Here is a 14785-nt window from a genome sequence, read left to right on the forward strand (position 1 = left end):
TTTTGACTTTATGAAGAATTGTAGAATCAAAAAGAAGAAGAAAAAGCAGCCCTTTTGAGTTTGTTTTTTGGGTTGTTTTTTTTAAATATCTTTGAGTACATGTCAGTTCTTCAGTATTACTGTGTGTTTTTAATCCCACTGATGTGTGCCGTGCGTGGACAGTTGCACTGCGACCGTCCTCGATGGCGTCTCATTGGCTCGTTCGTCCATGCAACGCTCTAGTTCTCTGATTTCATGGCAGTATTTTTTTAAATATCAGTATGGTCTGGAAGCTATCGAGTTATGAGAACTACACATGCCACATCCCGTTAGAACAGATATGAGCTGATATTTCGCAGACTTCTTTTTCCAGTTGTTAATATTTGCCAAACATTACGGGATTTATTTGTATTTTATCATGTGCTTTCATTTGGCTTTTTCCATTGTACAATGTATAATTGAAAGATTGAACCTTCTTATTGTGATGAAATGTCTGTTACAACTTTGCCATTATTGGGACAGTCATACTCCAGTCACTTAATGAAACATATATGTGCAAAAAAGCTCTATTTCTTTGCTTTCTGGTATTTGTTTTTGTATGTTTGAATATATGTGACCCAATTCATCTGAAACCAGAAACCAGAAGAGTACCAGAGGTTTAGAGAAATATCAGAAAAAAAGTGGGAGCGGAGAAATCCTGTCAGAAATGTACCCAGAGTGTTCCTGTCTGGTTTGATATGTCCACTCCTCCTGTTTGCGTGTGTTCATGTTTCCTAACAATCCGAAATGTTTTTCCTGCAGTGCTCCCGACGTGCTCGCCGCTCGACTTCCACTGCGACAACGGCAAGTGTATCCGTCGTTCCTGGGTGTGCGACGGAGACAACGACTGCGAGGACGACTCTGACGAGCAGGACTGTCGTAAGTACACCCCCCCCCCCACCCCCACCCCCTCGAAAAATACAGAAAAAAAACTAAACCCGACAGCCGCTTCTGAGACGCACGTGTCACCGACGCCGACAGACTCCGGGGGAAAGAGTTATTAAAGTGGACAGATGTTTGAGGCAGTCGTGTGCAATGAGGTGTTTGTTTCGTCTGACTGTCACACCCACAAACACACACATACATGCATACAACAACCACTCACTGGCAAGACCTTTGCCCTAACTTTATTCAGTTCTTTTTTCGACTTTTGGAAGTGTATGTGTGTGTAGACACACACACACACACACACACACACATCCCAAAATACCCCTCAGCTGCCTGCCAGGCAGTATGTGGCCTCTGCGTGGTGAAGTATTTCTGTGTGTGTACATTGCTGCCTGGTGAGTGTGTATCATTTCCAGTTTGACGTCAAAAACCTTCATTAAAATTAAGACGTTCACATTTGTTTTTTATTCCCTTTTTAAGACTTTTTTTTTAATGTTGCATTCACAAATTGTCAAACGAAGGTAAATAGAAACGAGATTAAAACGATATATGTGCAGCTCTTGGAAATAGGTGTTTTTCCATTGGAGTGAACACCTACTTTTATACTTTTAGTCTTGTGTATGCGTGCGTGTGCGGTGTGATCTGTGTTGATGTTACTCTGCAGGCCAGTCGCTCCATGGTTAAGACTCTGTGAGGGGACAGGAATAGTTGCAGGGAGTGATGCGCTCCTGATAGAGGCGACACATGGCGGGTGGAGCCAGGCGGGTGGAGCCAGGCGGGGCTCTCGGAGCGATTAACTTCTGAATGTGAGGGATCGGCAGCAGTGCAATGCAACATTTCACCAACCATAGAAATCTGCCTTGTTGCTCGTTTTTCAATGACTTCGGCTGTGTTAATCAAGAACTGGAAACGGCGCAGTGCTTTTTGTAATACAGCCGCCCATGAAGGCCCACTCAGTGTTGGCTGTATGTGAAAACAAAATAATGCTTCAGAAAAACTGTGTATCATTATTTACAGACTGAAACCGGTCCATTTGAAAAAGTTCAGTTTTCGATTACTACCTTACATCGCTTGCTTTTATTCTGCTTTTATTCTCTGTAAGGTGACCTGAAAGGCACCTCCAAATTAAATGTATTATATTTATTATTATTATTATTATGCATAAAATGGTAATTAGTTCAGTTGGCTGTTATTTCTGGTGCGGACTAGCAGAGGTGAGTTGGAATGCATTTACTGTTACATTTAAAAAAAAAAAAGGGGGTCATATTATGCAAAATTCACTTTCTAATGATTTTCCAACAGTAATATGCATCACTATTCCTGGAATGATGCCCCAGTAGAAATTCTGTCCTCTCTCTTCCTGGCTTGTTTCAGTTTTTAAAAAGTGTGTTGCTCCAACAAGCCAGTCAGAAATCAAACCCTATATAGCAGGGGTGTCCAACCTCGGTCCTCGAGAGTCCCTGTCCTGCAGGGTTTAGCTCCTCCCAGTTGTAACACACCTGATTGCAACCAGGGGCTCGTTATTGGGCTTTTTCCACAACCTTGGTGATGACATCATCGTTAGAGTCAGGTATGCTGAAGCAGGGAGAGCACTAAAACATGCAGGGCAGGGGCTCTCAAGAACTGGCGTTGGTCACCCCTGCTGTATAGTGTCATCGGGGGTTTCAGCCAATCAGAATCAAGGTAGGCCCTCCCCTTGACCCTCCCCCAATTAGGGGGGAGGGTCATTCTGTCACATTGCATCACGAGAGGAAGTACTTCCTCCTCTTCCCAAGATAGGCATGTGTGGGCGGAGCCAGTCCAGCTCACACAGACACAGCAGATTCTGAATGCAGCTCCTATGATCCAATATTCAAATGGAGGAAAATCAAGGAAAAGCTGGATTTGGAGCAATAAACTTTGAACACAAGGTTTTTGGACCAACGAGACCATGTGAAAGTGTTGAACAGCTGGATTATATGACCCCTCTAAGGAACTTTTTGGATAAATTGTATGGAGAAATTTTGATACATCATGTACTGTTGACTTTTACTTGAGTACAATTCTGAAGAAAAAAAAGCTCAAAACACAACTTTTACTCCCAATACACTAAACTTCATGCTGGTAGTTACGTTTACGTTTGACTGGAATATATCAAAGTAATCGCATTATTTTTCGAGAGACTTCAGCAAAAGGCCTCGTCAGTCGACTCCATGTGACCAATCAGAAGAAGCCAGACAGTCACATGACCTGCGCACAAACTCTCTGTTGATGTTCCGAGGAAAAGCAGCCCGTCAAGGCCTCTTCAAGGCGCCTTCATGCTACCAATGTCCGCGAGTGTCTCTGAGTACGTGTGGTACTCGTGACGTCAAAATCGTCACCCGGCCCTTGAGCGCGACTGTACGCGCCGACTGCGCATGCGCCAGATCCTACCGGTCGCTTGTGTCGGCGATCCTCCGTCTCCCCGTCTGAACAATCACAATTTCAAAGCAAAGAAAGATACCCAGACGGCTCAGAAGTCCTGAAGTGAAACATAAAGTACTTTAGGAAAGGTGGAGTACGCCGGGCAGCAGAAGTAGAGATCATTTCGTGATCGTTACGTTACGTTATGGGAGCATGGCCACAAAGGCGTGCGCCCCACAGACACTCGCGGACTTTGGCAGCATGGAGAGGCCTTTATCAACCACAGGGACGAGAAAAGATTGTGAGCCGAAGGAGGCAGTGCTACAGTACGTCATGTGCTGTCTGCTGTGTCTTCTCAAACTTGTGGACATTTCAGACAGGAAAACAAAAAATTAAAAAATGATTTTAATAAAAAAAAAAATGAAAAATTTGTAAAGATGTATTTATTTACAGCCTCATTAAAAGCGATATTGTTTAATTGTATCTGGATTTGTACTTCCCCATGTTTACTCGGTTACTCAGCAATTACTGCTCTCTACTTTTACATGAGTAATATCCTGCTAATGTAACAGTACTTTCACTTTAGTAAAATCTTTGGATACTATACCCACCGCGGCACTAGAGAGGAGACGGATGTTTAATATTTCATCCAACTATAATCACCCGTACAGTTAGCTACCTTGTTTTGTATATGGAAAACTGAAACTACCAGTTTTGGGTCGATTAGTAATCAGTAAATTAGAATTGGTGAATTTTTCAGTTTCGCCCTCTGCTATGTTGACTCTATTTACTGTCCATTTAAAAAAAATGTACAGATGCAGAATAGACTGTCATGTACTTGAAATTTAAACTGGACGTCAACCATCAATTGCTTTCGAGCCTGTAGACTTGTACTCTAGTTGTACCTTTTTTTTTTTTAATATTCAAGTAAGGGACAAACAAATATGAATATTTTCTTCTTGCTTTTATGTTTGCCATTCATGAGGTGCTGATTTGAATATATAGAGTGCGTTATTGCACAAATTCTGCTTTCACTTTCATGAAAGGAACAAAATAAAAATAAAAAAGAATAGATTCAGCAGGCAATGATTACCGGTATTTATGCACCATCGATGGTTATATGGGGGTACTCTAAATAAATTACCTGGGGATCCTTTCTTAGCAATGAGCTGAAAAGGAGCCTGCAGCTGCCTCACAATATTTGGAAGAGTCGGACGGCGTCAGATATGCCACCTCTGCATGCAGACTCGGAATGAACGTACAGGTTCGCCCAGCAGGTGGTGGGACACCAGAACTTGGCTGTCTTTTGAGAAGTTGCTGCATTTATTTACTGTCAAAACTGCCAAACTTGCAGACGCACCGCGGCGCTCTGCTCGCACAGCTTCATACTCGACTGTGCTCTGCTGTCCGGTGGTTCAGCTCACCATTACACACATGTTTTCTCTCCCGGCAGGACACACAGCTCACGTATCACTACACACTCACTGCCAGATTTGTTTGTTTTGGGTTTTTTTTTTTGTCTTACCTCTAGACCACTGGCACAGTGTGAAGAAACACCTTAATGCTGCTGTTGAGAAAATCCCTGGGAAACGTTTATCGTGACTGCAATTTCTTTTTTGGTGCTGCGCATACATTTTTGATTTACACTGCAGAGGTTATTTATTAAGGGAGGTTAACTATCATGGTATATTTAAAAAAGAATTAAAAAAAAATACACATTTTGTACAGCAAATGTCCATAAATTCCATCTGGTGATAGGTTTCTGCTTTCAAGTGTCTAAGTTTAATTGTATGAATGAATGTTGTTTTTTTTTTTTTAACAATATCCACAACCGAAATGGGTATAGGCTGAAGCCAAGGCTTATTTTTGCCTATCCCTTAAAAACCTACAAAGTTACCCAGGACACCAGTGATACAAGAGAGAGGAAAGAAAAACATGACAGTTTGTTACCAAAAAGAATGGAAAACGGGAGTCTGTAGCCATAGATTTATTGTAAAAGATGCAGATGAAGAATACAACATTTTCTGAATTTACAAAATATTCGTAACACACCTTGCGTTTCACAATCAAGCCAGCGGGATCGGCCATATAAGGTCTGGATTGTTATCAGGTTTTGTTTTTTTAGTGGGAGGCTTGGGTCTGGTGGTCTGAGAAACTCTCTTCCATCTTCCATCCTTCCATTGGACTCACTCTATGCTGGAATCTTGAACTAATCCCAACTGACTGGACTAAAGACAGTTCATCACATGGCCGATACTCAGAAACAGACCATCACACCAATGACTGATTGGCAGTCAAGCCCCGTTTATATGACATGTTTACATTAATCTGAAAACGAAAAACTTTCGGTGCGTTTTGAGTGTCTGTTTATACGACAACAGTGGACAGAGTCACTGAAAACCGCTCTCATGGTGGAACTTTTAGAAAACGTTGCGTCTCAATGTAAACGAGGGAAATTGACACTTTTCTGAAACGCTGCTACTGCACATGCGTGCCACAGTAAACAGTTCTTCTGCACATGCTCAGTAGATGGACAATGACAACAATGGCGGGCTCCAGAGTGTCATGACTCCCAGTCCATGTTCTCCAGGGACTTGGTCGTTTTTTGGTCAACTGTCACCAATCCAACTTTATCTTCTGTCAATTTGAATATATGTGTATATGCCATTGTTAAATATTTCACAGTTTCAACAATTTCACATAGGTGTCAGAGGTCCAACTTTATTGTATTATTGCCTTACATCAGCTGGTCTAAAAGTCCCTCCAGAGAGGTCAACTGAGAACAGGCTGTTTCTCTGTCTGTCTTAAGGCCCTGGCCGTATGTTTCAGTTCTGTTTTTGTTTTGGTTCGTACCTCAGCAGCTCTGCTAGCCCCGCCCACTTCCAGACAGTAAGTGGAGTTAATCCCCTATTGGTCGTCTCTCCGCCTGCCAGGAGCCAAAAAGCGCAGCCTTTGCCTTCCTCCGGAGGTGTGGAGGAACGGCGACTCGGCCTGACAGCAGCTGCGTTGCGTTTGTGTCTCATTTGTGAGAATTTTGCCTCTGGATTGGTGGTGTTCTCCTGAGCAGCAGCATTTGTTTTTGTTTGTCAGAGCTTTGTCCCTGAACTGGTGGTGTTATTGTGACATTGTCTTTATACCCAACACTGTCTTTGGGGTTTTGTTTTGGCTTAAGACCTTTTTACCTGAAAATCAGGCCTCTTTTTGTTAATAAATCCATGTTTGAATTCGCACCTAATTTGTTTTGTCAACATTTGTTTCTCGGACAAAGTTTGCATTCCTCGCTTCCTTTACGTTTGTTAAGTCCTTGCCCCTAGACTGGGTCGGAACAGTCTGTATCTTTAAATGCTAATGAACAGTGTCTGTGTCTGTTTTGCGGTAGCATTTGCGAAGAGAAAAAATGGCGCCTGCTCATAATTTTAGAGGGCAGAGCTCATCTAGCGTTGGAGGAAGTATCCACCACCAGAAGAAGGGGTTATTTCCCCAGTTGATGTCATGAAGGGGAAAAGTTCTGATTCGCCTGTATGAACTCACATCAAAAGTGGAGCAAGCGAGTGAAAGAGATGGTGGACTTTCTTCCCTTCAAGGGCCTCATGCACAAACTATGGGGGGACACATAAAACAGAAAACTGTGCCACCTGTGGCCCTACGCGCCAACTACATCTTTTTCAGCATTTCTGCGGAAACGGGCACCGTTCTCAAAATATTGCAATGTAAACTTTTATTTAATGAACAGGCAAGAAAAAACATGCGTTTTCACTTGAAACAGTTTGACGAGTTTCATATCTGCCATTTTGTTGCATCACTACATGAGTGACTGGAATGAAAGAAGCATCATGTATTGATAAACACTCGACTGGCAGCAGACACATGCCAGTCCCGGGGCTCGTCTTCCTGAAATACCTCATGTGTTTCACGTACACAGCAATCTGAGACCAGCTCTGCCTTTTCTGAAGGATTTCTGTCCTTCATCCAGCTATTTCTCTCACTTCTCAGTTGACCCACATATCAGCAGCTGGGCTCTGATTTGCTTCGTGATGGGGGGTCTGTCTGCTGCGAGCCGGCAATGAATTTTTCATCTTTTTGCCCAGAATTTTTTTTTTTCCCTCTCCCCTGTTTCTCAAACTACTTATTATTTCATGCTTCTGTCTTTTTTCTTATCTTTTTTTCTCGCTCTTTCTTTTTGCCTGCCTGTATTTATTTTGTTTCTCCCCGGGATCTTGTGGGTTTTAATTCATTATTTAGAGAAGGGAAGGGCGAGACGAGCCTCTACACTCGGTTGTAGCTGCACTCCTCAAGTTTTCAGATAAACACAGAGGTGGAGGTGTGTCTGATCGTGAGGTTTTCACAATTCTTGAAACGTATAGTCATTTTCGAGGAAGAGGGAGAAAGAAAAAGCCCCACCCACATGCAGGGAGCTTGGTAATGACTCTTGGCACCCTTTGCTCTTTGACGTTTGGCTGATGTGTGAATGATGAGCGTCTTGGGGGCTTGTTGACCTCTGACCTCTCCTCTGTTTACCTCACCGATCGGAGGAAAGAGGGAGCGCCAGGGGAACGGAAGGAAGGAGAGAATCAATTGCTTTCTTGCTTGCTGAATAATAGATTGAATGAGTGTATTTGTTGATTGTGCGAGTGAAATAAAATTTTTATTTGAGTCCTCCGCCCAAAGACTTTTTGGTTTTCAACCCCCCACCCCCCCCTTTTTTTTAACGAGGGGAGGCAGTCCTGGCTGAGGTTAAATTATTGTTTTTGAGGTCGGCAGGTAGAGTCGGTCGTCCAATAACCCGAGGGTTGGCAGTTCGAATCCCACTCTATCAAACAGTCATTGTCGTTGTGTCCTTGGGCAAGGCACTTTACCCACATTGCCTCGTATGAATGGTGCATGAATGTTGGTGGTGGTCGGAGGGGCCGTGCAAAATGGAAGCCAGGCCTCTGTCAGCATGCCCCGGGGCCATGGTCTCTGTACGCGCTTTGAGTCAGTGCGAAAGAAGCGCTATATAAATCCAAGCCATCATTATTATTATTATTAATTGTGTTATTGTACTCAGTTTTGACGTCCCTGCTGAGGATATATAAAATAAATGACTTTAGTCATGATCCATTTACATGTCCTCTCCTTTCTTCTTTTGTTTGTTAGTTTATTAAATCATCTAAAGTCAGTCTTGTGGAAAATTATTTAGTTTCAGTCTTGTTGTGGCTCATAAATATTAACTTCAGTCTGTAGTCTGGCTAGTTTCTGAAAAGCCGTTTTTCCCCTACAGCCTGCAGATATGAACGAGTAACTGGCTGTAGTTTGACACCTGTCTCAATGCTTAGCTGGCTTTGGAGTGAATGGAGCCGAGAAACCCATTTATTGCTCCCCGAGCTTACAAGAAACCTTTTTGATAATTGTCTACAAAGCCTGCTGGTAAAAGTTTAAAGTGGTTGTAATTTGACATCAGCTTCATTGGTTTTGCTGGCTTTTGCTTTGCCCAGAGCCCGAAACGCGGTTTCTTTTTTTTAAACAAGCCAACTTCAAAGATGTCTTCTTTTTCAACGGCCTACTGTTCCTGCAGATTGAACTGGCTGTAGTTTGACTCCAGCCTTGTTGCTAATAGAGTTTAAGTGCCGTACTGTAATAATACAGAGGAAATGATCAGAATTCTGTGTGTTGAAAACCAAAACGTTCTGCTTGGCGTGTTCCTCTAATCGTCCTGCTCTTCCCGTCTCTTCTCATCTCTCTCGCTCTTCCACTCATCACGGCACTGATAAATTATGGATCACCTCCTGCCAAGGGCCATCCTTCATTGGTTCACTCTTTTCTTTTCTTTTCTTTTTTCATATCTGAGACACGGCTCCCACGCCACTCTCAAACGGTAAATCTCATGTGACCACCATCTTTTGGCACAAAGTTTAATGTTACGTCCCGTGTTTAATGATTCTGAAATGGGAAGTATGTGATATATGAATATTATAGAAGGTCTAAAGGAAGTGTGTTCCAAAGGTGGGGCGCGGTGGCTTTAAAAGCGGGTAGGTGGGACCATCAGCGGGAGCTGCCCAGACGACCTCAGTCCTCGAGCTGGGTTGTAGGGCCTAGTTAAGGCTGTGATGTAGGTGGGGGCCTGGCCATGTAGGGCTCGGACGGTCAGCACCAAGCTTTTATATTGGACACGATGCACAACAGGGAGCCAGTGAAGAGATTTTAATACAATGTGTGATCTCTTGTTGGTGCTGATCAACAGCCTCGCAGCAGAGGCTAAAAATAACATCTTAAGTGGGCCAGTCAGTTAAAATAGTGCCATAATAGCCTTTAAATTTCAACATTAATGCTTTTCTTTGGTTTTGTGAGGAAATAGACCATTTCACCACACACACTCTCCACAACAACAAACAATTACAACCAAATAATCCCCACATTCTCAGCATAAAGCTAATTTTAATGAAAGCTTCTGGTGCAAAATACAGTCAAATGTCCCAAAAACTTCTGTCACTGTTGCATTGTGGGTGAGAAAAGTTTAGTCTGGATGAATGAACGAGTTTGAAACTGAACCACTGTCAGTGTCGCATTGCTGAACGTTCATTCATGTAGGAAATCATATTGTGCTCTCAGTTCAGTTCGGATCACCCATAACATTATGACCACTGGCTCCTCTTCATATCTGGGTGGGATATATCAGTGGGAGATCAATATGTCAGAAGCTGAACTCAACGATTAGATGGCGATTGACAGTTGCATTGTGATGTTTCCTGTCTGCGGTGGCCACCATCTATCACTCTAAGGTGGAGAAGCAGTGGATGGAAGCTTGTGCGGTTCAGTCGAACAGACCAGTAGCTCAAACCTTTGAACATGAAAGTTACGGCCCGTTGATTGTGCATTAAACAAACCTAATTGAATTCATGGTATTGAATCATGGTGGAGGAGACGCATGTTTCTGCTTGGCATGGTTTCATGACAACACTGACAGTCATACTAGTAATCGCACAGAATCAATTAAAAGTAAATGAAACTGTGACCTTTAACTTTCATTTTCAACTTTGTTGTGCATGCAAACATCTACTTTATCAGATTTTGTAACTCTGGAGCTCTTTGGACACATTTAAATCCCTCTTTTCATTAACTCCTTTGTTAGTTTTCTGTACTTTTCTTCCTTGATTCAGTTTTATTTGTAATTTCATTAAGGTACATTACCCTATTGATGAGGATGAGGATTTCATCTAAACCTTTTGGGATCCTTCCTCTTCTCCACAGTTGGGTTTTATTTATTTATTCATAATTTCTCAATTTTGTTCTTATTTTGTACAAAAACAAAACATTTAACCCAGAGCTTCTCAAAGTATGCAACAATTAGCATACGGTGCTCCCCAACTGTAATGCACTTCACTGCAAGTAGTATGTATGATTAACCGCCTTTCTTTCTTGTTAAAACTACGAGATACCGTTGCTGACAAACAGTTAAGATCCATGCACAATATTAATAAATCTTTACATATAGGCTGAAACTGTCATTACACTTCTACATAAAATGTATTTTCTTCAGGAATAAGGACATCTAGTTTTATGAAATAAGCAATAGTTTATCCTTCACTTATTCCCTTTCGTTATATCTTTTTTAAAAAAAAATAACAAAGTAGATAACTGGGAAAAGCCATGAATCCCAGATTTTTAAAAACAATTTCTTTGTGCTAGAGTCACTAAGACCAAAGTAAAAGTTTAGAATTTTCATCTGATTCAGCAGATAAAATGTCCAACATATTTATATATTTATGGAAAACGTAGTTTGACTTGTTGTGCTTATCTGGCTTTGACTTTACACTGCATTCTGCTCTTCATCCTCTACAAGTAGCTCATAAAGAAGCTGTTATTGCAGCCGGAGACTGTGGAGCCTCGTCGTTCAGACCTCTCGCTCGCTGTGTTGCAGTCACTGTTCATTGGACGCCTCCGTTGTCGTCTCCGCCTTATATAGCTGCTGTTTGTGCTTCACTTTTGTTGTTGCTACATTTATCCTCTGACCCCCTTTTTCTCTCTGCAGCTCCCAGAGAGTGCGAGGAGGATGAGTTTCACTGCCAAAACGGCTACTGCATCCGCAGCCTGTGGCACTGTGACGGCGACAATGATTGCGGGGACAACAGTGATGAGCAGTGTGGTGGGTACACACAAGATGACGACTTCCACACACATGTAGGTGCTCCAGTGGGCAAGCATCAATGTATTTATTTATTTCTTTATTTTTCTCCCCACTGCGCCAGATATGCGGAAATGTTCGGACAAAGAGTTCCGGTGCACAGACGGGAGTTGTATTGCTGAGCACTGGTACTGCGACGGAGACACGGACTGTAAAGATGGATCGGACGAAGAAAACTGCCGTAAGTTTGTCAGAGTGTGCACACGTTGAGAGGATCTGGGTATGTTCATGCACCTCAAATTATGGAAAGGAACCACACTTGTAGGGATGGAAGGAAGGGAATTTGGTAATTGATTAACTTTACTGCAATTCCTCTGCTTTCTATTACCTTTAAATACAATGTGTTGAACCAGTGTTTTAAATAGTTGAAATTGCAGAGGTCAGTTAGTTAGTAAGTTTTATTTCAGTTGCACTGATACAAAGCAGCACACAAGAACATTATTATAAAAAAAATCAACGGTCCAGCAATCAAAAAAGGAAACCGCTGAAGCCTCTGGCTCATTTTGCCGATCCTGTTACAATCAGATTACTAAAAACAAAGATCAGTAATCAAGTACAAAACTGAATGTCAGTTTAACGTCTCCTGGTGTCCTGGCCTGTCTCCTGGTATCTCCTCCATGCTCTGGACACTGTGCTGGGAGACACAGCAAACCTTCTTTCCACAGCTCGCGTTGATGCGCCATCTTGGATGAGCGGCACAACCTGAGCAACTTGTGTTGGTTTGTCGACTCGCCTCCTGCTGCCTCGAGGACTGAGAACACTGACAACAGTAAAGTGACCAAAACATCAGACAGAAAACTGAAGCCTCTGGCTCATTTTGCTGATCCTGTTATAATCAGATTACTAAAAACTAGGGATGTCCTGATCACACTTTTTGGCCCCCGATACGGATCCGATTTTTCAGAATCGAGTATCGGCCGATACCGATACCTCCCCGCTCCAACACTTACATTGCCGTTGCAAATTATTGTAAATGTCACTTATTAAATCAAAATTCTTCTCAGAGTGACTTAAGAACTTATTTAAACTTTATTCAGTCATAACAACAAAAACCCAGTTACACTCTGCAGTCTTGTATCTCTTATTTATGTTAACTTAAACAACTTCACCTGGATTTTGTGGCAAATGAAATTTTTTTTAAATGAAACCCAGTGAATCAGTTTGACTAACATATAAATAATAAAAAAACTACAACATAAACAGTATTCAGTAAAACCAATCAGAAGAACCCAATTCCACTTCAAAGTGTCTTTGGCTGGTTGGGTTGAAAATAAGTCCTAAAAAAGTGTAAATATAATAATAAAAATAAATAAATAAATCTTAAACATAAATGTTCTTAGGCTCCAATGTAACTTCTTTGTGTATTAAATTTCAGTTTAACTTAAAGCAGTATGAGAGGTTTGACCTGAACTGTCACAAAACATTTACATTTCAATGTGAATTATAAACACTTAATTCCACTTCAAAGTGGTGAAACCTGTTTGACAAAAGTCGTCTGAACATAGTTCTCTCAAAAACTTATTCAGAATATCCCACTCTCCCTTCAAACTAGAGGAACCTTCTGGGTTATTTTTTTCACCATATCGCTCCCCTGTGGGTACTTTATTTTAAAATCCTTTATTTTAAAGCCGCACCGAGTTTGCTGCTTCGGTTGCGGCTTTTTCTTTAGTTGTTGTTGTAAACTGAGGGTACATCCACACGACGAAAAAACGATCTTTTTCCTCCCTGGCCTTCTCCCAAAAAACTTCCGTCCACACCTCACTATGAACACGGCTCAACACCAGGCTTCAGGGCATGTAGTACACATGCCAGACCTTTAGGGGCGCTGTGACTCACCAAACGCAGAAGAAGACAGACCACATAGAAATTTAGAAGTAGACTCCTGCACATAAACACATAAACCACTATATATAACTCTAGTTTTATAGGTCTATAGCCCCGCTCCGCCTGCTTCTAGCTTCTGCAGCTCCACCGGAGCTTCTAGTCCCTGATTCTTCTGGTTATTAGGGGACGTTGTGGACCGCGGTGGGGGGAGGAGGGGGGTGATTACGTCATCGTTTTTTCCACGGATGATCGTCTTTGCTGAGCGTACTCCGCCGCATGTTTACTTTTTAGATGTCTTATCAAATTAGTTGTGTTAAACGAAGCTCTGGTGCTCCACCTCTCGGGACTGTGGCAAGACGTATGAAGTCCAACTGCACAGCATTGTAATGCCAACGGATTTTATTTAACTTCTTTATTTCAACATTTAATCATACTTAATAGCAGAAGCACGAGCACAAAAAAAAATGAGGAAAAATGACTAAAAACCAAAAGGTATTTCGTTTTTAAAAAGGTACACATTGTATATTTTAACAATGTTTAACTGCAATACTCAACATTATTACATGTGAAACTTAAAATCATGCGAAATATTCAAAATGATCGTCTATGAATGAGACGAAGGAAAATAATCAGAATACTGGTGAAAGTTATTGTTAATCATATCTGATTATTGAGCTAATCTGGGCTCCTGCAGCGGAACGAGTCAAAACTAAAATCAAACGGCTTCACCTGAACCGAGATGTCGTGTTTAACAAGTTCATCGCCGGGCATTTTAAATGTGTCTGTCGTCCGAAGCAGCGAGTCGCGCCTCCTCCTCATTCCATGTGACGGATTCAGCAGACTACATTTGAAGCTTCAAAGAGCAGCGGGCGTCAGACTGCTGCCACCATCTTCCTGCAGCATCTGTTGAGCCTGTGTGTGTGTGTGTCTCTAGCCTCAGATGTGATGACGGCCACCTGCAGCGTGGAGGAGTTCCAGTGTGCGTACGGTCGCTGTATCCTGGACATCTACCACTGTGACGGAGACGACGACTGCGGCGACTGGTCGGACGAGTCGGACTGTTGTAAGTCCTTCACTTTAGTGCCACTATACTTCCAGACCATCTCTACTCTGGTTTAATACCAGCACTCTTCCTATTTCTGGTTTGCCAAGACAGAATGCTGTCACTATATAGTATTGAGCTTACCCATCACATCCCACTTTGGAAGACGTCTGTCCATACATCCAAACATGTTGGCTTATAAAGGCGAAACTTTTCTGAAAGGGAAATGCGAAGATAATGTGTTTTTCACTTGAAGCGCCATTAGTTTTGTGCTTCCACATCGGGAGTTCCCAGTGTACTTATAGTTTCTGATTCTATAATATTACTGATGATAATATATAGATAGATTTTGCATATCTGACCCATTTAATCCAGTTCTTTTTTGGAGATTGAGTATAAATGGTCGATCTTTCCATCTCATATTAATCATCTTTCACTATGTCGATCCAGAATAATCCTAAATGATGTGG

General features: G+C 42.0%; 1 protein-coding gene across 1 annotated transcript in view; it reads left to right on the forward strand.

Moving 5' to 3' along the window:
• lrp4 (low density lipoprotein receptor-related protein 4) overlaps window positions 1-14785 on the forward strand; it is a gene marked incomplete at its 3' end in the record, with an annotated part of 180773 nt that overhangs the window by 111062 nt on the left and 54926 nt on the right. The window contains exons 3-6 of the mRNA XM_080493399.1: window positions 781-897; window positions 11297-11410; window positions 11514-11630; window positions 14208-14336. Of these exons, the coding sequence (XP_080349525.1) occupies window positions 781-897; window positions 11297-11410; window positions 11514-11630; window positions 14208-14336 (477 nt within the window). The remainder of the gene's footprint in view (window positions 1-780; window positions 898-11296; window positions 11411-11513; window positions 11631-14207; window positions 14337-14785) is intronic.

This window comes from Lipophrys pholis (genome assembly GCF_963383615.2).
Source record: "Lipophrys pholis genome assembly, chromosome: 2".
NCBI classification, from domain to species: Eukaryota; Metazoa; Chordata; class Actinopteri; order Blenniiformes; family Blenniidae; genus Lipophrys; species Lipophrys pholis.